The sequence below is a fragment of the Coccidioides posadasii genome, chromosome 4 (assembly GCF_018416015.2).
Source record: "Coccidioides posadasii str. Silveira chromosome 4, complete sequence".
Classification (NCBI taxonomy): Eukaryota; Fungi; Ascomycota; class Eurotiomycetes; order Onygenales; family Onygenaceae; genus Coccidioides; species Coccidioides posadasii.
The window spans coordinates 2,748,456-2,770,562 of record NC_089410.1 but is presented as its reverse complement, the minus strand read 5'-3'; the positions used below and the strand labels follow the sequence as shown (position 1 = coordinate 2,770,562).

The following is a 22,107-nucleotide window of genomic DNA, read 5'->3' as shown; positions in this document are numbered from 1 at the left end:
AGGAACCATCAGTTAGTTTTGTTGAAGTATACCGCAAGAAAAAAAAAAAAAAGAAAATTGAATTTATGTTTTGAGCCAACAACACATCGCAACCGCCATGTTGTCAACCAGTTGGTGGTCCTCGTGGTGATGGTGATGTCGCGGTCTGGGTCGCAAGTCTGCCAGCGGAGCCGGTAACTAATTCCAGCAGCGCGAGAACTGGGCCTGCAAAAGTTAAAATCTTCAAGCTGCAACTCTCAACCATCCTTCGTTCTTCCACTTAAGCCCACCACCACCGCATCGAAGCCAGAGGACGTGCTTGCTCAGAACAATGTTATAAGCGCAGACGACTTCAATTGGGAACAATCTTTTTTTCACATCATAGCTGCCTCTCTCCTTGCACAATGGCTACCACAGCCGCCGCTGCGGCCACAAAGGCACCAAAGACGATCCAATTGCTTGACCCGACGACGCTTGCGACTTCACGAGCAGTGCGATACCCGCCCTCAAATGGCAAACCGATTCAAGGAAAAGTCCGATTTCCCAATTCCAAGGCCGCCAAACATTACCGCGAGCAGGAATCTATAAGATTGAGGAAGGCGCTGCAACATGTTACGCATGGGAAGAATATATTTGCCTATAACAACCTACGGACGAACCAGGTCATCTATTCGCTTTCGCGGACACTAGAAGTAAGTTGTTTCCGGATGTAACAAAACAAATGCTTTCTCTGGGACTGTTTGGATCTGACTGATTTTCGTTGACAGCGCCAAAATGTATTGTCTCAACTGATATACCACGGCAAAAAGACCGTTCCCGCAACTCTCCGCAAAGACATGTGGATACCCTACTTCTCCCTCCATTTCCCTTCCTCATCCCTCGGCCTATCAGCTTATAAGATGCTTCGAGAATTCGCCGTTCAGCGCCAACTTGCTCCTGAGGAGGAGTCCATCACCAACACCGAAGAGACACTTTCTCGCAAGCGGCCGCGGGATCCGCTTGAAGCGAAGAAATGGGATGAAATCTGGAAACCGAGAATAGGGCAGATAATGATGAAGAAGGACCGTGCGCGGGTGCTTATGGACCAAAAAGCCACGAGTGTCGCTGATGTAGCCACAGTGCTGGCCATGCAGGAACAAAAGATAAAGGAATTGGAAGAAGAAGGAAAGGTATACGAGAAGATGTCCGACAAAGAGAAAAAGAAGAGTCTCAGCCACAAGGCCAGAAAGAGATTATTTCACGCCCGGGTAAGAGAGAAGGCCGTCGAAGAGAAAGTGCGAGAGCGTATTGCCACGTTAGAACGAGCATTATCGAAGAAGGGTATCCAGGCTAAGATCGATGAGGGCGACGAATTAGTAGATCATAAGGTCGCCGATGGAGAGGTCAAGATTCTATGGACAGACCTTCAGGACGCGCAATTTGCGGAGAATTGGCCTGAATCGGTGCGCCACGGTGAGTTGGAGCCAGTAAGGGAGCACATCATGGGATCCAAGTTGAAAGCCGGGGATGTTGAAGCTGTAGCGGAGATTCAATCCACCGCCGCCGAATCCGGCGCAACGGCTGAAAGCCAGCCTACTGAGCAGGGCAAGACAGAAGAGCCGGCCAAGAAGGGCCTCAGCCGCCTAAAGTTCTGGAGCTGATCGGCCTCGGTTGGTCTGGTGTACTAACTCTGGTATCACAATCTCCTTTGATATTCTCCCCATGAACTTACCCGCCTCTACCCCATATTGAGATGAGCGGCGTCCCGATAACCGGAACCCATTCTGAATTATCTCTCAATGTCACGAACACTTCTTGATACCGCAGATATGCTCGCTGCGATTCTTCTCGCTTACCAGTGTATTGTATATCAGATTTTGTATGTATACTCGGAATTAGAATGGAGGTTTATTTTATTTTATTTTTTTTTGGTGTTATTTATGTTACCACTTAGACTCGCTCAATCTAACACGTAAATGGCTTCCAGAAATGCGAAAACACAGATTTTGAGACAAGGCTCGGTCCATAAGATCGTATTTCATAATTCATTCTCTACGTCCGTGGTCCCAGTATTTAACATCTACTAACATGGTATCAAAGGATACATGGTATCAGTCGCCATCGAAAAAGTAGATCCCAGCCAAGGTACCGATTTGCATCCCAGCCAATGCTAAACCAACGAAGCAATCAGATAGAAAAGAAAAGAGACGGTAATCGAACAAAGGTGGAAATGCGTAACGCATCTCTCCGTAGCGCATCGCATAGAATTCAGAAAAAGCAAACAAGAAAACAGAAGTCTGTAGGCTTGCACGACGACGCAAACTCAAACAAAAGGTGGATCGAGATATGAGGGGAAAGGGGGTCATCACAAGGTGGGAAGTAGGGGATCAAGGGAAAGAAAATTCATGCAGCATTCGAGGAACGCAAATGGTGGCTGCATCCATGGAAGACGTTAGACACCAGCGAGAAGGTCCAGCGCTGTGCTGTGACGCCGCATACCGGTAAGCGGAAGATGGCGCCCGTTGCAGAGACAGGAACTCACTAGGAGTACCTCTCATTTCATGGGGAGAACCGCAGGAGACGTATGAAAGAGGGCGCACGTTGAGATATTGTATTCCGCCGCCATCTTAGAAAAATAAGCACACTCTCCGTAGTTTATTTCTCACCCAAGAGAACCACTGGCGCTATTCGACCTCTGGAGGACTCCCTTTATTAGGGGCTGAAGTGAGCTCACTCGAAGCGGTCGACGACGTAGCATCCACGTCATTCTTCGGCTTTTCTGGGAGGGATAGTTCCGGCCCTGGTTCCTCATCAAGTTTCGCCGCAGCAACCTCAACTTCACTGCTGCTATCGGCTTCTGTTATGGCAGGACCAAGATTTGACGCGGAATTTCGATGCGATTCCCTCTTGGCTTGAGCCACGATCTTGTCAGTTTCGCTAACGCTAGTCTTATTCAAGGCTTCACTCTCGCCGGCCGATTTGATGTTAACTCCATCCGCGTGAGCCTTTGAGTCAAAGCGCACAACCATGCAGGACAAGTTGTCCGTGCTGAATTGGGAGAGGGCATGATCTACAAGGATTTTGGACGCTTCTTGAGGATCGTGGGCGTTGCGGATCAAATCAACAGCTTCCTGATCTGTGCACACATCCCAGAGCTGGTGGAGTTAGTTAGCATCAGCAACTCGATAAAACCACTATTCCTAGGAACTTACGCCATCGCAAGCCAATATTAGGAATTCATCGGCCTCTGGTTGAATGACAGTCTCTGTTGTGAACGGGTGGCCTGTAACAAGATCCTTCATATACGAGTCCCCTAGCGCTCGGGTAACCGCAAGAACGCCATTTACACGGTTGTTTAATATCAAACCACCCGCATTGGTAATTCGCATTCCTTCATTCTCATCACTGCCTTTATGATCGTAGGATAACCGTAGTGCCTTTCCATTCCGACATAGAATAATTCTTGCGTCACCAACATTGGCAGTATATAATACTCGTTGGCGAACAGTAGGATTTTCAGGTTTAGAAGCAGACATAGTTCTTGAGTCTCTAGCCGAAGGCGTTTCCGTGGTCGAATTGCCTGGAATTTGTAGCGTCTCACCCCTGTCTCCTTTTGGTTCAGGATTCTGTATCTTGTTGTTCACCGCGTCTGGAGTAGAAATCGTAGAGTTTGGGGCTCTGTCTTCCCATCGAAGAACTGCAATAACAGCAGTACAGCCGCTATTCTTTAAAGGCAACTGTTCTAACTGCTGGTCAACGAGGGTAAAAGTCTGATCAAGGAGAATCGGCACCGGTATAGTGGGATTTCTTCTGATAGTCTCCTCTAAAATAAGATGTAGCTTCTTTCCACACCACTCAGCAGCAAATGTTCCTGCGTGGCCGTCGAAGATGGCGAAGTATCCATTATCTGTCTCAATTATAGGTGTCGAGTCGCCAGATTCCGGTCCTCGAGGTTCCTTGGGCTGGCTACTCTGCGGCGAAGATTCACCCTGGTTTATTGAAAGTGGTGTCCCTAGGAAATTGTAAAGGTATGCATGGGTATCTTCCATAGTTCGCCGGCATTTCTTATTCTTGTCTTCTGTGACTCCGACGCGAAAGGAGGAACGAGGGGTGGGCAACGACTCTCCCGCTGAATTATTCAATGATCCCTGGGGAACAACCAAGGCTGGATCCATCTTGCCTAGGATCTGCAGCGGCGTCTGCGCGACTTGAGGCGACTTTTGTGGCTCGCGCAGGCCTGAGATATGCAATGAGTTCTTTGCGTTTGCGAAAAACGCTGCAGCCCTGCTCACGGAACTACCCCGCCGCTTTTTATCCCCGTTCTGGTCCCGTTTGTCGTTTGATCGCTTGAGGATGTCGCTGGACGAGCCCTTGCCCTCGCGAGCGGGAGGAGATTCGGTAACGCGGGCCCGGGTGGTAGAAGTAATCGTAGAAGGAGACGCAATTGAGGTATTCTTGTCTTTATTAGGGCTCGATGAGCCACCGAACATTCTGTTCAGCAACCCGCCCTGACCTGAAAAACTGAGTCGCTTGCTTCCTGCCAGTTTGAATCCTTCGTTCCCGAAAATTGCACCCAAACAAGGCTCGCAAGCAACAAGGCTCAAAACGAGCTTGGAATGGATCGCGGAAACTATAATTGAACGCTGTTAGCTACCGGCTCGAACAAACTATTAGTCACGTTGCCAAAGCTGACAAAGTTGACGGCGGCGGTGGCTATCTGCGCGGGCAAATATGACGTTGGGAGGGAGGCTTCCCGGTCCACGTTCGCACGAATCCCGGCTGCCCGTCGGCACTTGTTTGCGGGGAGAAATGCATATAACCATGAAAAGGACACATACCTGAGAGAACAGTTGCGGGCTGTATCCCTACAACCCGACTGGAAAGCCAGTTATCTACGTAGTTGGATGTTGAGACGCGAAACAGGGATGACACTCAGGTGGTTGAGATGAGTCTGCAGGAAGATCTAAAAATAAATCACTGGCGACTCGGTTCTCTGTCGGAAGCTGGGATAACTACTGGGGAGGACATATGACCTTGAAGGCATGGAAAATGGAAAAGGAGGGCAGGAAAATGCCGTGAATGAGACGCAGGACAAACCTGCGGCTAAACGCAATTGGGTTGCTTGTTTAGTTATCAACAGAGCCGTACTCTCAGGCAACAATCCCTCACAGAGCAGGTAATATAACTCAGACAAGGGATTCGATTCACACATATAGGTGTCTACTGACAATTCGCTAGAACAAAAGAGCAGCGCATCGTTGACTACAGTCTGGATTCTTGATTGGACACACACCACTAACTAGTTAGTCCTTGCTTGCAGCCAAACGCTGTTTTGACTGGAGAAGCTGCTGGTCAATGTTTGTTTCAGAACAAGGTTGAAAACCCTTAGGAATACAGATTTCTGGCACTGGGCATAATATAATTTTGTACTATTTCTCAGGGAACCTGTTCTGTGACCCTGTACTTTTTAAGTTCTCATGAAATAAAATAAGTGCAGCCTCACCAGCCCAACCTATCCTGCCATCCTGCAGAATCCAAGCTAGGATAAACGAGGCATTGACTGACTTGAGACCAGTCTTGTAATTAGTATACGAAATCTGACAGTGTCTAGACGTTTGAATCGAAATTCGGGAATTAGGTATAATCGAAGTGGGATTTCCCATTTGATCTATTTCACGATCAGGAACATTGCGCATAGCTCCAATGCAGGAACCTCAAGGGCTAGCTCGCAGATTGAATCTGTGAGCATAGCTGTAGCCAGGAAATGCTCTAAATATCAAGCCCATTACCTCGCCTGCATAGAAAAATTATCACTTCTCCAATGACTCCTAAACGCCGCCGCTGCACACCAAAGAAGCACGACAATATAAAAAGGCTGTGTCTTTGGAGCTGACATCATCTTCGAAGACTATCCAACCTGGCTTGCAAGTCATCGTCTTCAGCAGTGCCGCCACCGCCAACAGCTTGAGCAATACGGCCTTCTTGTATTCCAGTCGTTTGCAGGCCAGTTGGTGTCTCACCGAGCTGCGTAAAGGTGTTAGTGAGTGCCGAAAAATGTTGAAAAAGCCAATTAGGACTTACTGCTTGGCCAAGGTCAACTCCGATTTCGTCTAGCACTTCTTTTACGATCTCTTCACCTTCTTCTTCATCGTCAAGGCCAGTCGCTTCATCAATTGCGTCGTCCATCATCTCCTGCCGTTGATCCATGATTTCATTTTCTCGTTCAAATTCCATGACGATTCTCTGCAATGCGGGCAAATTCATTTGCCTGTTCATGCTTCCCAGGAGAATCGTAGCACCTCTCATTGACTGCATCATCTGTTCATTACTCCTGACGGTCTATATTACCTAAAGTTTAGTGCCATGAACGCCAGCTCCTAGGGTTTTCCGAGGTTCTTACCTGTATTCGAAGAGAAATCGCCTGCAACTGGGTTCTCATCGAATAAAACTTCTGAATATACCTGCAGAAAAGCGACATATCAGCCAAAGTATCGCCGTAATATACGTTGTGAAGCCTATCCATACCGCCTGGTCCTGACTAGATCTTTCGCTTGAATCTTGCACGCTCCGATCTGCCCATTTTTGGCGTTCTTTTTAATATCTTGGACCAGTTTCTTCTCCTGGTTTTCCAATTTAATTCGTTCCCTGTCTAATTCTCTCTGCGTCTTTTCCAATGCCCTCTGATGCTTCCGCAAACGCTCAGCCGGCGTTAGGCGTTTGCCAAAAGCCCATTCGACAATCTGGCAGTTCTGGTCAGCGCTGTGTACAAGCCGTTGGGGGAGCCTGATCCTCGCATACATTCATCTTTGAAAGGTCTAGAAAGAAGACGATTAGAATGAAAAGTACATAGGGAATTGAAACCGGGTCTCTTCTCTATCTGTAAAACCGCTTAATCTCTCGAAACCATGCTGCCTGGACTGTCGCGCCGTCCGTTTGACCGGGTAGGAAGTCCGCATCTTCTAGATGACGATGGCAGTCTGATTACCTCATCCGCGCTCACCCCACGTGCCGGGGAAACGAACATCCGGGCCGAGATAACGGGATTGGACTGCTTGCCTCACCGGCCAATTCGCCCGACACCGGAAAAAGGGACTTGTGATGTCGATTTTCTCGTGATTCCGTTGGACCTCTAGAACTCAAAGGAAAAAAACCGCCGCCTGCGCTTGTTCCCTTGATGCGCATCCCTATCCATCCCCTTTGACAATTTCCGATTTACTATTACAGCCATGAGCCAGGAGTATTTCCCCGGCGACAGTGCTGGGGAGGGATCCTCGAGACAGAATGCGAGACGCTCCCCGCCCGCCGTCCCTCATCATGCGCCGGATTACATGGTCGTAGGGTCTGGATCGACGTCGGAGAGTGCAGCATCCTTGATAGCCTCGCTGGATCGAGATTCTGGTTATGGCAGCGCTGTGGGAGGTACAGTTGACGAGTCAAACACGGCATGGCACGCAGGCTTGATGGAGGACCGGCCGACTCCTACGCATACACCTATTCTACCTGGACACTCGAGCCTAGCTGGTTTGCGTCTCCCTCCCAGTACTGTGTTGAAATTCTCAGATAAGTTAGCCTAACGTTCGTGTAGCGCAACATGAAAGACTAGTCCTTGCAAACCACGTCCATCAACTTCAATAGTAAGCTACGCGCATCGCGTACTTTCTGTTTCGGTTGCTGACTGTTTCTAGCAATGCGAATCGAACTCAACTCGGCAGATACATAACCAGAGCCCTCGACCTTTTAAAAGAGCTTCAGGAGATGAATCGCCAATGGCCTGCACATTACCCTTCGGTGTCCTCTAACCAAGTCCCGCCGAATAGACCCAACTTCACCTCGGTTAGATCCTATAATGAGAACAGCGAGCTACTTTCTGAGTCCTCAAGCTCGAGGCCAGATCCGTTACGACGGGCAGCTACCTCAATCACCAGTGTCTCGGATGCGGAGTCGAGCCACGCGGCGGAAAGAAGACCCCAGCAAGAACCTAGATTGTTTACGCAGCAGATTGCTCGGGAGTTTTCTATTCTCAAACTGGACCTTAAGCTAGGCACCTTGTCACAGGCGGAATTGGTACATTCACTCGAGAAAAATTCCATCGCGTCATTGTTGGATGGGAAAGTTAGCCAGAGCATCAAGCACCTCCTCTCCCTACGTGACAGAATTGACGACACTTCGAGCAAAGTTCTAGTGACCGGTGATCTTAACGCCGGAAAGTCTACGTTTTGCAATGCGCTATTACGTCGTAAGATCCTGCCAGAAGACCAGCAACCATGTACCAGTATTTTCTGCGAAGTTGTTGACGCAAGAGAAAATAGCGGTATTGAGGAAGTCCATGCGATTCATAAAGATACGCAATACAATCGCAATGACGAAAGCACTTACGATGTCTACTCGCTCGCAGATCTCGAGAATCTTGTCGTTGACAACACCAAATACATGCAATGCAAAGTGTATGTCAAGGACACTCGGAGCATTGATGAATCATTGCTCAATAATGGGGTTGTTGACATCGCCCTTATCGATGCCCCTGGATTGAATTCAGACTCCGTGAAAACGACAGCAGTCTTTGCGCGACAAGAGGAGATCGATGTTGTCGTTTTCGTTGTGTCTGCTGCTAACCACTTCACGCTCTCTGCAAGAGAATTTATTACGAATGCTGCTCATGAAAAAGCTTACATATTCATTGTTGTCAATGGATTTGACAACATTCGGGATCGAACACGCTGTCAACGCATGATCTTAGGCCAAGTCCAAAAGCTGAGTCCGCGAACTTTCAAGGAGTCTGCTGAACTTGTGCACTTCGTTTCTAGCAATGCTGTACCGGTTGCAGCTGCTGGCAGTGGATTTGGCGGCGATGGTGATGGCGGTGACGGCGATGACGATGACGGCGATTCGACGGGCAAAGCCCGAGCGGTCGATACAGACGACGACGATAAGGGCAAAGGCAAAGAGAAAGAGAAAGAGAAGATTCAAGACTTTGAGAATCTGGAGGGTGCACTGCGCCGCTTTGTCCTCGAAAAACGATCTCGCTCTAAACTTGCACCTGCCAGGACGTACCTCTTGAATATTTTTAATGATTTATATACACTGGCTTCTGTTAACCGCGATGTGGCGGCATCGGAACTTGATCGCATGTCAAAGGAGCTCGACGAACTGGTGCCCGCTTATGAGGAAGCTAACAAACGAAGGACTGAGATCGGAGAACAACTAGATAAATCTATAGACGATGCCTGTGATGATGTCTACAACCACACGCGGTCGACCCTCTCCTCAACAATATCCAAGGTTGCGGAAAGCGACTTGGGCGTGGAGTATCCGGGACTCCTTGCTGTTTTCCAGTACGCCGAAGATGTCAAATCAGCTATGCTGGAACAGATATCTGCCTGTGTGAGTCGATGTGAGGACTATGCGAGGACCAAATCTGTCCAAGGCGTCAATATGATCCATAGCCTTGGCCTGCTACACGTTGGGGAAGACAAATTCCCTAATCTTGCCTTCCGCTCTGAAGTGATGTTTAGACAGCAGAGACACTCCCTTGCTAGACAAGCAGATACTGAGATTGAATTATGGGATTTCGTTGACCTTTCAAGCCTTTGGGAACGCCAAGAAAAGGTTGCTGGAACCGGCATGGCCATGACTGTCGTTGGTATCCTTGGAAGCAGGGCCCTTGGCAGCTTTGGATGGATGGACGGCATATTTGGTGCGGTTAGAATTTTAGGGCCAAATAATGTCCGAAAGATGATAATACCCAGCGTTCTTGGAGCCGGTATGTTTAATAAGGAGCATAATTTCTCTAGCTTCCGTGCTGACTCTTTATAGCCATCTTGACAGCCGCCTACATCGTGTCGCAAATCCCTAGGTCTCTACCTTCCCGCCTATCTTGCAAAATTTCCACCACTCTCGCCGAAATCGACTACGTCCATTCCAATGCAGTACGTATTTCTACTGAAGTTGGCCGCGTACTCCGAATGCCCGCTACGAGATTGCAAACTGCCCTCCAGGTTGCTGCCGAAGATCTCGCTAAACGCAAAGCCGAGGTTGGAAAGGTGAAGCATGAGAGCGAAGTTGCGAGAAAGTATTTCGCAAACTTGTTCCGTGAGAGCAGTGACAACAGGAGAGCAGTTGAGGCGATCGATCTTGAAGCAACTATCCCAGGAGCATAACCATCTTCTTTTTAACTCACTTCCTGGTGTAAGATTTACATATTTTCCTTTTTTGTCAGCTTCGCCTGTTCCCCAACATCACGCTAGGCACTCTCCTCATATTTGGTCTTCTTTCTCTGCCTCAGCCTTTTGTGTTGTGTGTAATATACTCTGGTCCTTTTTTCCTTGTGAGTTTTGTTTTATGTCTTTGTTTTGAAACGTATGCATACCCCGGCACATACCCGCCTTTCACTACTGTCCTCTGCATCATCTCCCTTTTCAATTAAGGCAAAATAATTCGGTGAAAAGGGCGCAATGCGGGCGGACCTTTCTGTCCATTATCTTTACAACACCATTCTTCTGTAAAGAATATAAAAGCTGAAAAGGACGAGTGGATGGTGGACTTTGAGCCCATCTTCTGCTTTTGTTGATTCGTCTTAATTGCATTTTCCAATTGGAGATTTAAAAAAAAGAAAGAAAGAAAGAAAGAAAGAAAGAAAGAAAGAAAGAAAAAAAGAATAAGCCCCTACAGAGCTGTGCATATATCTAGGCTAAGAAGCCAGATAGAGTATCAAGTCAACAGTCAAACTAGATTTGGTTAGGTCTGGAACTATGATATAGAGAGATCGCCTGTCCGTTCTCAACATACCAACGCAACGATCTACTCCGCATTTAGGTTATCCAAAATGAAATCAACGCCAGCCCCAGTCCACAACACCGGTTAAGAGAGTCGCAGGATCTAATTCTAAGCTCTATTGTAGCTGGTCTTAAACCTCAAATTTCATCTCCATTGGACGTCCGCTTAGACCTCGTGCGTCTCCCACCTCCCCAAATGGCTAATGTCTCGCTATCTTTCAGTTGGCCGATAACTAATCGACCACCGTTATCATTTTTATTCTTTCCTTCCTGCCTATCATCCGTATTTTCCTCAGCACCATTCATTTCTCTCGCTCTCCGGGTTATCTTCTCCCTCATCGCCACAGCGTCAGGAGCTTCGTAGCCCAACTGCGTCATCGGCGGCGTCTCTTCTTCCTCGAACTCATATCTCTCAGCATCATACTGCCCAAGCCCGTTGCGGAGCAGGTTCAATCTACTTTCCAATAATTGTTGTGCTTCGGTTGGATCTGAATTACCCTTTAGTGCAGCTGTTGGTTGCGCAAGGGACGTAAAACTCGGCGCTTTGCTATGTCCCTTTACAGAAGGACTATTAAAACCGTCAACGACGCTGCCGTAACCGTCTTCATTCAAAGTGTCAATAGAGGAGGCACGGGAAATTCGCTCCTTATTGCCTAGCAGTGATGAATTGGAATTTGCACGACCAAACAATTGTCTGCGACGCTGAGTATTAGCGCTTTTCTCAGCCGATTGCTTAGCACGACTTCGTGTTTGCCGAAGGAGTTCGCTGATAGCCACGTCCAAAGGTCTGGAAGAGGTTGCGGGTTTGTCTTCACTGCTGTCAGCTTTTGAGAGTTCTAAAGTAGGCGGAGGCGATGGCATTTTTTTTGCCGGGGAGCCGTGGGAACCAGGTTCGAGGCTCGCGTCATGGGCTAAAATGGGCTCCTCTTTGGAACTCCCTTCATCTTGCTTTCGGCTTTCCGGCTGTTGACCTGAAGGACCTTGCAGCTTTTTTGGTTCAGTTTGCCGGCTCCCTCCCAAGCTCCTGATCTCGTTGGTCTGTCCCCCAGCGCTGTAAGGGTCCCGGCCGGATATTAAGTATGGTTCGAAGGCTTTCATCTCCCCTGTTTGAACAGAGATCCAAAGCCAGTCGGCGAGTACAGCTGGAATATTCCATTGGTGGGCATGCCTCAGCTTCTCGCTATTCGGTTTTGTCGTGTTGCATATCAGAACTGATGCTTTTTGGGTGAAATATTCATCATACGTCGCCCCTACTAACCATTAGTTGCCTGGGGGCGGAATATTACTGAGTCAACCTACCTAGTAGCGTAACAAGTTTAGATACGTGCAAGAGATCAATTCCCGTAAATCCTGTAGAACAAACTCTTAAACTTTGAAATGCTAATTTGACAAGTTAGCAATTATATAGTGCAAATTAACAGCAGAGAGACCAACCTGGGATTGGAAACCGAGGCACCGGAGTGCTTGTAATATGCGCTTCAGGAGGCACAAACGTGTTGCTGTGAATGCACTTTTCAATCCACATATCCGTAACAACATGGGCTTCACTCTCGGAGTCGGCGGTAGATGGGATATCGGACTGAGGTAAATTGTAAGGCACAAGTATATATTGCTTGGGGTCTGGCCCTCCGTCGCCTATAGAGAGGTCATCGATAGAAGAGACAATTTCGGCATCCCTCGATATAAGGTGATTTCGTAACAGTTGGGTCTTGAAATCAGTCAATATGAAGGATCCCATTGATACGTAAAAGATTCTGACAGGAGGCCCACCTGCTTCGTGGTAAACCCAGATATAAAGAACTGGGCTCCATACCAAATTCCGAGCGCCTTCTCTGCAGGCTGGAATCGTGGCGCTAGTGCATCCTGGGCTACGCTATTTCTTCGTTCAGGGAGGGTTGTTTCGCTTGCGAAGGACTTAGTCTCTTGGATTATAGCACTTGCCCTGGGCTTTGGTGTTGCATCAGCCGAACCATCGTAAACGCCCTGTTCGTTGCCGCCGGCGGAATTGTTTCCCATAATTTCTGTCCATATTCCTTCGTTTTGATCACCAAGTTTTACACTTGTAACCCGCCGGAGTTTTCGAGGACGCTGAAATGCAACTTCCGCAACATTTTGTCGCTTTTCCACCTGGATTGGAGCCGTTCGATTCCATGCACCAATGCCTTGTTCTTCCTCGGGGACTAATGGGTCGTAGAGACTCTCGTCAAGAACCATTCCTCGCTCTAAACTATCCTCGAGCCACCTCAACCCTACTATTTTGATGTTCCATAGTACCCCGAATTTATACTTTTGCCCTTCTGCAGAACGTGCAATGAGATGGGTAACACTCTTTGTCAAATCTCGCCGAAATTCCCCGCCGTTCTTCGCAATCGTTCGCTGTAAGTGATTCCTAAAATTCACTGCAAAACTGTTAACTGAATGAGTTTTCCAAACAACACCAGCCATACTTACGGTCCTCAAATCCAGTGAGACATATGGATAGTCCTGCAAACGTTGGTAATTTATATTCTTCTTCCAGAGCATGGAGGTCGGTATCTCCGCCCAACAGCCATGATGACCGAACTGCCTCGATCCACTCTGGCCTCAGGACTTTGACATCACTCCGCTCTTTAGCCACATATTTGTATTTTGGAGTATTCGTCTCGCCGACAATCAGATGGGTAACGTCGGAGGTAAGGTCAAACATGTGAACAGCGCCCATCTGCCCTGCGATTGCGGCCAATTGCGACTTTAACATTAGAAATAAAATGTTAGCTAGCTCAGGCAGAGGTACTCCTTCGGATTGATCGTGCCTCTTACCCGTGTCTCTGGAAGGATGGAGGTACAGCACAGAATAACGCCCCGGAGGGGCTGCTCCTTGTCTACCGTTCATTAGCTATCCATTCAAAAGGTAGGAACGGGAATTGCGTACTTGGTGCTACATCCTCTGCCATGCTTCATATCCGGGACAATGGAATCATCATCCATGCCTCTTCCTCTGAATGAGCTTCGACGCGCCGGGGATTAGACACGCATTCGAGCTCCGCAAAGCGAACCGTTCGACGGACTGCGTGCGCTGTCATATGACGATATCTTATCAGCCCTCGCCCATAGCTAACTAACTTACCTAACCCGATCGGGGTAGCTCGGTTGTACTATTTTCCGCAGCTCCATCACGAGGTAGGAGGATTGCAATGATAATGGAGCATCCCTTCAAGAATCGTAGCGCACTTCGTTCTAACCATAGACCTCTACATAGTTCCAAAACTAGTGTACACCGCCTATCGTCTAACAATACGCTGCAGATGGCCTTCCCGCCCATCAAACAGAACGAATAGAACGCCTAACCAAGCGCCTGGGCATATATTTCCCTTTCCAAATCACTGTCCAGCCCAGGAATATCATCATCCGTAGGCGCTGCCTTGTTTGCTTGGGCTCTAGAAGTAATAATATCATTAGTAGTCGATAAATTTGCGTAGAATTCTTTGACCTTGTGGTGGACCATGACCTTTCTCGGCTCGAAGCGCGTAACCTGAAGTCCAGATGTCGAAGTTGCGCGACTTAGGGCAACATACGCCTGACCCTTTTCAAAAACTCGTCCCAGATCCACTTTAACTCGCTGAAGAGTCTGCCCTTGGGCTTTATGAATCGACAACGCCCATGCAAGAATCAGTGGCACCTGCTGGCGTTGAGCCTGGACTTCACCATTTGGGAGTTCAATTTTCCATGTCTCGGGCTTGCAGAGAAGTTGGCGTTCTGTGCCATCTGGAAGAACAAATGAAACTAGTGGCCACAACTTGGCAGTTGTAACACCGAGGCCCTTAGGGTCGTAGGCCATCGACTTTATCTTCTTGCGAGCCCGGCTCGATTCATCGTCCCTATTATACTCGTGGCCACTATGATACGAGTCCTCATTCCTCACATAATGATCATATGTGCTGTCGTCCATGAATGCAACGACTTTACCCAATGATCCGTTCACAAGAGAGTCATCCATATTTTTGATGAGCATAACTTGCGCGCCCTTCTTGAGATGTATCAAAGGCGGCGCCATGCAGTTGGCTAGCATCTTGTCCCGCATACTCTTATCCTGGATTGCGCCGGAATCCACTGCGGTGAAGGGAATCACTTCTCCCGAAAGGCGACCCATTCTGGTAGAGTTGGCGCCTTCTACCTCGTGTCTTGTAGGAAACCTGTCCTGGGTTAGCACAGACTCGACACAAGTTGTGACGACTAAACTAACAGTTCAGTTGCCTCGAGATCATCCTCAAAATTCAAGGGACGGGATAGTTGTTTAAATGCATCGATTGTTTTCTGGGTGACGCGTCCAAGGCGCAGTTCGTTCAGCATAGAGGCGAATTCTGGGTCTTTTTGCCTGAAGACATGGGTCAAAAGTATTGTATGTTGAACACATGTATTCCATGTGTTCGCATCAAAGGCGAATTTTGCTTCTTTACTAGAGTCAGCGACTGGTGGTAGCTGGAAAAAATCCCCGGTTACAACCAGCTGGATGCCGCCAAACGGTCGTCCATTACTCCTAACTTTCCGTGCGAGCTCTTCTAGCTTATCAAAGAATTCCCCATCTACCATTGATATCTCATCGATGATCAATACCTTTGTCCGAAGCCATCGATTTCGGGCCTTTTGATTGCGTTTGACCTAGGATGTTTTAGTGGTATTTTTACCATAACGAACGTGGCGGCTTCCGATGTACCTTTTTCAACAGACCTGTAGCGTCTTCCTTGCCTAAACCAACGCCAGCAAAGCTATGCAGAGTGACGCCTTCAATATTACAGGCAGCCAACCCAGTGGATGCTGTGACAGCCACCCTATCTGGTTCCTTTTTATACTTCTGTCGCAATCCCCGAATAGCTTCCCTCATCAAAACCGATTTTCCAGTTCCAGCGGATCCAGTAAAAAATACACTGTGGCCCTTTTTCACAATCATGTCAAGAACATGGTTCTGCTCTTCACTGAGGAACATCCGCGCAATTTTAGGGACAGGTTTTGGTGGGTTGTACCCTTGCTTTTCAACCGTGGCTCTGGTTTTGTGCTGTTTTCGGAGCTCCTTTTGATCTTCTTTTACAGCACTCAATGTCTTATTCCAAGGGTAAGAAGGCGCTTTTGTGGTCGCGGCTTGTAAAGGCTTCTCTTCCTGTCGTGGAGGAGGAGGTGCTGGTGGGGAGGGTACTGGTTCTTTTTCAAGCCAGGGAATTGTCTGCCGCTTGGGTGGTTGGAAGTGAGAGGGAGGCGATGATGACCACGGGAGAGGGGCACTGCTTGCTGGGGCGACCTCACGATCGACTGCGTTATTCTCTGGGAGAGGAGGGGTTTTTACAGTGTTCTCGGAAACGAATGATGACTTTGAAAGCTCTTTGCCAGGAGACAGTGGAACGATTGGGCTGCTAAAGTCCAGTTCATCGTCATCTTCAAAATCATTTTCATCAAAGTACACAGTGCTATGAAGCGACGCCAGTGTGTTTCGAGAACTCTGAGGCGCATCGAATTTGCGCTTTTCACCTATAACTGGGTCCACTGACGCGGCAGGCGTCATATTAAGCCGCAATTGACCAGATGGTAGGTATTTTAGCGGCTCCCTGTGCTCACGGAGAGCCTTCGTAAACATGTTGCCCTGCACTAACCACGCAATTGACCAGGAGAGTTGGGCCCCCTGGGATGGAGGTTTCGAAAGGAAAGAAATTCGTCTGCGCGAGGAAACTGAGAGTCTCGGTCTCAAGCATGGGTGAAACATAAACAGGTCTTTCCTGTCCTTCGTGGAACAAGTTGGGAAGATGGAAGTGAAGCGAGGGATAGGGTGTGAAGTCGTCGCGGCTTCTGGTCTCAATCGCGCCGTGCATGGATCTGTACGAACGTCGCGAGGGAGCTCGACGCGTAGCACGTGAACCAAACACGTTTGCTGACTCAGTCACCTTCCATCAAATGGACATTGCCGATAATCACGTGGTGTAGCTGAGACTCGGCGTCATCCGTCAGGCCCGTTGCGCGGGACCGCAAGTCCAAGCAGCTTCATATCGAGCTTAGTCTATTGCTTTCGTGAAAGACATGCTGTTATGAACAGTGCTTAATCTACTTTCTCCTTGCTGTAGGCTTCAAGCTTCCTTCCTGATAGTCCTCTTCACACCCTCCCGCACAAAATGGCCGAACAATTTGTCGGCTACACAGTGCTGGTCACTCTGAAATCTCCGCCAAATTGCCGGGTTCAAGGCATTGTATCGGATGTTGTTGGGCAACGTCTGTCACTGCAAAATGGTGAGTCCTATACTATCACTCACCATCGCCATATTATGGTTGCGTACTGATTATTTGAGAAAGCAACTCTATTGTGGAACAACCAGAGTGTCCCGCTGTATCACATCGAAGCTCCTGGGATCGCAGACTTAGAGCTGTTATCTAACCTGAGAACTGCTTCTGTGTCTGGCCCCGACTATGGCTCACAGAAAGCTGCAAGCTTTCCAGCCGCCTCTCCTCATCCGCCACCTCAATTCCAGACGCAGACATCACAACCGATCTCAGCAAATGTGTCAAATGCACAAATTCAGCCCAGCCAACAACAGTTCGTGGATCCAGCCATCCTGAGTTACCAAAAGCCATCAGATAGACATCAGAATCCTACGTCCCCCGTCCAATCTCCAGTTAAAACACCTACTGTCAATTCGCCTGTCATGATCGGAGGTCACGAGCTACCAGCCCCTTCCCTTTCTACTCAGTCCATCCCTCTTACAAGTGCTGCAGAGAGCATTTCCACTGCTGCAACACTTACTGCTCCGTTTAGCTACCTCAATCTGAAAGGGAGTGACGTGACAGAAGGCAAGAATGTTGGACAAGATACCGCTGAGCAAAACTCTGTGCCGGAGGGCCGGAGAGGTGCAGCTCCTCTTGAAGCACCCCTCAAATACACGGGCAAAAGAAGTCGAAGAGGTGGAAGAGGAAAATTGCAAAGAGAAGCTGCCATAGAAGCTGCTGCCATAGAAAGCAACACTTTGCATACCAAAGCCACGGAGAGTAGTCCAGCATCAAAAGGATGGAGGCAAACTGCTTTTTTTGAGCCAGCTCAGGCTGATAACTCCAGGCCTCCTCGGTCCGGTGCCAGAAGACAAGTAAAAAGACGCCAAAAACGTAATGCGGAAGAACAAAATGGCTGGGCAACAGAGGACGCCACAGACATTCAAGAGATGGGTGATTTTGACTTTCAGAGTAACCTTTCCAAATTTGACAAACGTCGGGTTTTCGATCAAATCAGAAACGATGACACTACGGCGGACGAACAGCGACTAGTCAGTTTCAACCGACGAGCAAGACCTGGGACCAACGGTGGAAGGAATCTTCACTACACGGAAAACGTCTTGGATCCTTCCCCCGAGCCTAACGCATTGTGGAAGAACGACATAGGTGAGAGTGATGAAGATGATGCAAGCGAAAATGAATTTAGTAATGGGAGGACCCCCAGTAGGGCCCGATCAAGAGCTTCCATTCAGGCCCCTCCGTCCCGAAAAGGCAGTGGTATACAAGGCTCCTCGATTGCGTCACCCCAAGTCACCATCTTAGCGAGGGGACAGTTATTATCAACGCGAACAGCGAGTCCACGACCATCGCAGAAGCAAGCTGTGTATGCAGCGTCGCCAATGACCGCGTCTTCTGGTTCAGCTGCAGGCTCCCTTCAAATTGCAGCGACAAACAGACGTTGTCCAAGCGTTAGTCCTCTTCAAATGCTGGAAATTGAACAGTTATCCATCTCTGAGCTGGGTTTAACCGAGGACATCCTCACTGAAAATGCCGGAAGGGGTATCGCAGAAGCAGCCGTTTCACTTTCGAACCTCCACGGGTCTTCAACAGTTCTTATTTTTGCGGGAAATCACAAGACAGGTGCTCGTGCCGTATCTGCTGCTCGACATCTACGCAACCATAACTATCGAGTTACTGTTTGCATCCTGGGATTGGACCGGGACAATGAGTTTGCGGACAGTTTTCGCAGGCAGGTCGACATTTTCAAAAAGGCTGGGGGCAAAGTTTTGAGATGGGAGGAAATATCTACAAGACTGGCGGCTGTGGACCATGCTCCCGAGCTTGTCGTCGAAGCCCTGTTTGGAATGCATGTTGCCTTTGAAGATCTGCGGACTGACGATCAGCAAACCGCGTTTGAAATTGTCTCTTGGGCTAACCGGAGTGGTATTGATTTATTGTCGGTAGACATACCTGCAGGCCTTTCGGCCTCCTCGGGTAAGCTGGAAATCCCCTCCATATGCCCACGTAGGATGATGCTGACTCTCTGTAATAGGTGAACCAACTCTTGTACAAGGATCACGATTGGTAGCTAACGCGAAGTTTATTGTCTGCCTTGGAGCTCCGAAATCTGGCTTGGTCAATGCGTTGGCTGCCGGCGAAGGTGATTCCTGGCAAATTGCGGTCGCAGATGTCGGGATTAGTCAAGCAGCATGGAGGAAATACGGGACACGGAGGCGTCATGGAGTTGAGTTCAGAGACAAATGGGTTGTACCCCTAACCTTTTAAGCAAAAGCGCCATAGTGCGGTGGTAGGCTGTCCTGCCGTGCATTCGCATTCCTGTTCAGCTATGGGCAGGTGTAATGGTCGTTCCGGGAGTTAAGTGTTTCAAGACAATTTTTCGAAATTTATGGAATAAAAAGCACCAGGCATACAGAGAGGCAGTTTAGGATCGGAATATTCAGCGATTCGGGTGGCGCTTTTGCTCTTAGTCGTTTATGGGAAAATGCAATATGGATCTGTTCCAGCTGCTTATCATTATTGTCCACTTCGGTTCTGTATAGATAGATATGATATATATGACATTGTTTCAACTCGAGACACGTCGAAGGCGCATGTTTTCCGTCAACGCAACACTTATGGGGGAATCGAAAGAGTACTGAGCGGGTTACGAACGAGAAAGCAGGCAACCGAGGCACATTAATGGCGTATCCAGACACCGCTCTTGGTGTATTCGTTATGTCATCATCACAGAAAGGTGCCGCGACGACGTATGGAGGACGTCGTACTGGTAGTGAGGGGCAGCGGCATGCATGATCCATGCAAGTTGGTATTTTTGAGTGCGACGAACGAGCAGTATCCAACACGCACGCTCGCCAAACGCAGTTAAACTATCGATTCTCAGGTTTCACGAGTGATATCCAAGTATGCACTCCTTCCTTAGCTGAAGCGGCATCGGCTATTCCATCATGGGTCATGAGGCCTACCTGTATAGCAACTCCAAGGGAAAATCGGAGGAGAAAACCAAGTTGGCAGCTTAACATCGCCCCTGGCACACTAATCCCAACCATATTGTGGATATTTCAACTTGTTGCCCCTGCTCGCGGGGTGACGCGATGTTATGTATTTATGTAGGACTACTCCGTACATCCTACTCTTATTTTCTCTCGCTTGCTATATATTCAGGCTCCCAGTCCTGAGAAAGCCTCCTCATTTACAGGCCGATATCCATCAGTTTATTCTTTCGTTACAGCCATGTTAAGGCCCGACCGCTACGTCATCCCTCTCGGATCCTGGATCCTTGTCACAGGTTCCAACGGCTATATCGGCTCTCAGGTTGTTGACACTCTACTCAAGCTTGGCTACAATGTTAGAGGTACTGTGCGAATGGAGCGGCCGTGGCTCCATGAGTTCTTCAAATCAAAACATGGCCCAGGCAGGTTTGAGAGTGTGGTGATACCGCGACTAGAAGATGATGATTCATTGAACACCTGCATGCAAGACATATCCGGAATAGTTCATGTTGTAAGCGGAGCCCGGGGGCTGGCAGAGGGGATGTACCTGAATGCTCACTGACCGTGATCTAGGCATCTGACATGACAATGGCCTCGGATCCTAATAAGGTCATTCCGCCAGTCGTTTCCGCGACGCTGAACGTCATGAAGGCCGCGCAGCAGGCGGGGACGGTGAAACGCGTAGTCTTGACATCTTCGATGTGCGCGGTAGGATTCCCAAAGTTCAATGGAGAGGTAGTTACGTTCGACACAGGTTAGGAAGCACCTAAATGGCTCCGCTGAGTCGTCTACTAATATGTCTGTTTCTGTCGGTATCAGAGAAATGGAACGATGAGGCGGTCAAAGCAGCTTGGGATGGGAACTCCCCAGCTGCACTCATGCCCATGATCGTGTATGGCGCTTCAAAAGCCGAAGGAGAGCGGGCTGCCTGGAACTGGGTGAAAGAAAATAAGCCGAACTTTTCGTTTAACTCTGTGCTTCCGAATGTGAATGTAAGCACCAAGTCTCCCGGTTTATTTCTTTGGTTGATTTGTTCTGAATTTAACCCTTTGGGCAACAGTTCGGGAGGATCCTTCACCCCGAAATCGGTGGTACAATGATGAAGATAACGCGAGATCTCTTAGACGGCAATACCTTGGTGATGAACATACCGCCTCGTAAGCTGTTCCTTTGCTTCTAAGTCGTTTTCTCTGAACTCCATGCTAATATGCCGCTGCTAGAATGGCGCATCGACGTCGAAGACGATGCTCGGCTTCATGCTGCCGCTCTCCTAGATCCGGACGTCGTTTCTGAACGTATTTTTGGAGTTGCTTCTCCGTTTAACTGGACAGACGTGATTGGGATCCTGCGGAAACTCCGGCCTAACAACAAGAAAATCCCGGATCCGCCAGAGAACGAACCTCGTGATCTAACCAACATGGTGCCGGCGAAGCGAGCTGAAGAGCTGCTACAGTCATTCTTTGGGAAAGGATGGACTGGCATTGAGGAATCATTGGCAGCCGGGATCGCTGGCCACGAATAGGTGAAACAAGACACATGGGGGTCTGTTCGTTAAAAGAAGAGCGAATAAATTAGAGGTAACCTCAAGACTTTCGGACTTGACGGTGAGACAACTGCACACAATTTTTTAACAACATTGCGTGTAAATTTATCGATCCCACGAGAAGACTATGTAGGACTATGGGTGTCCACTTAACCACATCCCCCTTGTGTAAAGTCCATTTGTCATGAAAAGAAATTAAACAAACTGGGTATTGCTAAACCTGAAGTAGAGTTCCATTGACCTCCTTGACAATGGATATGCAGTGTATACCACAAATCTCATTTATTCAAGAAGGCGGCTGAACTCCGTTCCGTCTTTGAGCCTATTATCTTCAGAGTCTCTGGATTAAAAGGTCGAGGACCGGAAGAAGCAACCCGGAAGTTAAGCCAGTCTTGGGTAACTAGTTAGGAAGTTAGTTAGTCTGCCATTGTTAAGCGTTATCCGCAAGGGAGGACGTAGAAAGGTCTTGGATGAAGGCTTTGAACCAGGAATCCGCCCGAAGATTGGCGTTCCTCATCTCGGAGCCGTCTGTCTGTCTGGTCTTAGTTGGATAAGTGCCCTGTACTTACTCCGTACGGAGTACAGGTACGGTAGAAGTAAC

General features: G+C 48.5%; 7 protein-coding genes across 7 annotated transcripts; 4 read left to right on the top strand and 3 right to left on the bottom strand.

Annotated features, from left to right (window-relative positions):
* Positions 1-383: 383 nt before the first annotated feature.
* D8B26_007760 (mitochondrial 54S ribosomal protein mL67) lies at positions 384-1,619 on the top strand (the record flags this gene model as incomplete). Its single annotated transcript, XM_003067250.2, has 2 exons — positions 384-671; positions 747-1,619. 2 exons carry the CDS (start codon positions 384-386, stop codon positions 1,617-1,619), a joined length of 1,161 nt encoding a protein of 386 aa, XP_003067296.1.
* A 392-nt stretch (positions 1,620-2,011) lies between these two features.
* Positions 2,012-4,549, bottom strand: PTC1 (Protein phosphatase 2C 1). The gene is made up of 2 exons (XM_003067249.2): positions 3,171-4,549; positions 2,012-3,113 (listed from the first exon to the last, which is right to left on the bottom strand). Exons 1-2 carry the CDS (start codon positions 4,446-4,448, stop codon positions 2,643-2,645), a joined length of 1,749 nt encoding a protein of 582 aa, XP_003067295.2. The 5' UTR covers positions 4,449-4,549; the 3' UTR covers positions 2,012-2,642.
* Positions 4,550-5,586: 1,037 nt separating this feature from the next.
* On the bottom strand, positions 5,587-6,897 carry DID4 (ESCRT-III subunit protein did4). Its single transcript, XM_003067248.2, has 5 exons — positions 6,757-6,897; positions 6,484-6,698; positions 6,359-6,419; positions 6,040-6,297; positions 5,587-5,982 (listed from the first exon to the last, which is right to left on the bottom strand). The coding sequence occupies exons 1-5, from the start codon at positions 6,760-6,762 to the stop codon at positions 5,854-5,856; spliced, it is 669 nt and encodes a 222-aa protein (XP_003067294.1). The 5' UTR covers positions 6,763-6,897; the 3' UTR covers positions 5,587-5,853.
* Positions 6,898-7,184: 287 nt separating this feature from the next.
* FZO1 (mitofusin) lies at positions 7,185-10,454 on the top strand (the record flags this gene model as incomplete). The annotated part of the gene is made up of 4 exons (XM_003067247.2): positions 7,185-7,479; positions 7,544-7,592; positions 7,644-9,718; positions 9,772-10,454. The coding sequence occupies 4 exons, from the start codon at positions 7,185-7,187 to the stop codon at positions 10,113-10,115; spliced, it is 2,763 nt and encodes a 920-aa protein (XP_003067293.2). The 3' UTR covers positions 10,116-10,454.
* A 237-nt stretch (positions 10,455-10,691) lies between these two features.
* On the bottom strand, positions 10,692-13,783 carry D8B26_007756 (uncharacterized protein). Its single transcript, XM_003067246.2, has 7 exons — positions 13,642-13,783; positions 13,530-13,591; positions 13,182-13,458; positions 12,501-13,129; positions 12,165-12,438; positions 12,030-12,110; positions 10,692-11,980 (listed from the first exon to the last, which is right to left on the bottom strand). Exons 1-7 carry the CDS (start codon positions 13,661-13,663, stop codon positions 10,869-10,871), a joined length of 2,457 nt encoding a protein of 818 aa, XP_003067292.2. The 5' UTR covers positions 13,664-13,783; the 3' UTR covers positions 10,692-10,868.
* A 3,029-nt stretch (positions 13,784-16,812) lies between these two features.
* Positions 16,813-19,513, top strand: EDC3 (enhancer of mRNA decapping). The gene is made up of 3 exons (XM_003067244.2): positions 16,813-16,979; positions 17,043-18,947; positions 19,006-19,513. The coding sequence occupies exons 1-3, from the start codon at positions 16,865-16,867 to the stop codon at positions 19,236-19,238; spliced, it is 2,253 nt and encodes a 750-aa protein (XP_003067290.2). The 5' UTR covers positions 16,813-16,864; the 3' UTR covers positions 19,239-19,513.
* Positions 19,514-19,749: 236 nt separating this feature from the next.
* Positions 19,750-21,681, top strand: D8B26_007754 (uncharacterized protein). The gene is made up of 5 exons (XM_066125633.1): positions 19,750-20,474; positions 20,537-20,717; positions 20,783-20,955; positions 21,024-21,120; positions 21,184-21,681. The coding sequence occupies exons 1-5, from the start codon at positions 20,205-20,207 to the stop codon at positions 21,483-21,485; spliced, it is 1,023 nt and encodes a 340-aa protein (XP_065981717.1). The 5' UTR covers positions 19,750-20,204; the 3' UTR covers positions 21,486-21,681.
* The last annotated feature ends 426 nt before the right edge of the window (positions 21,682-22,107 follow it).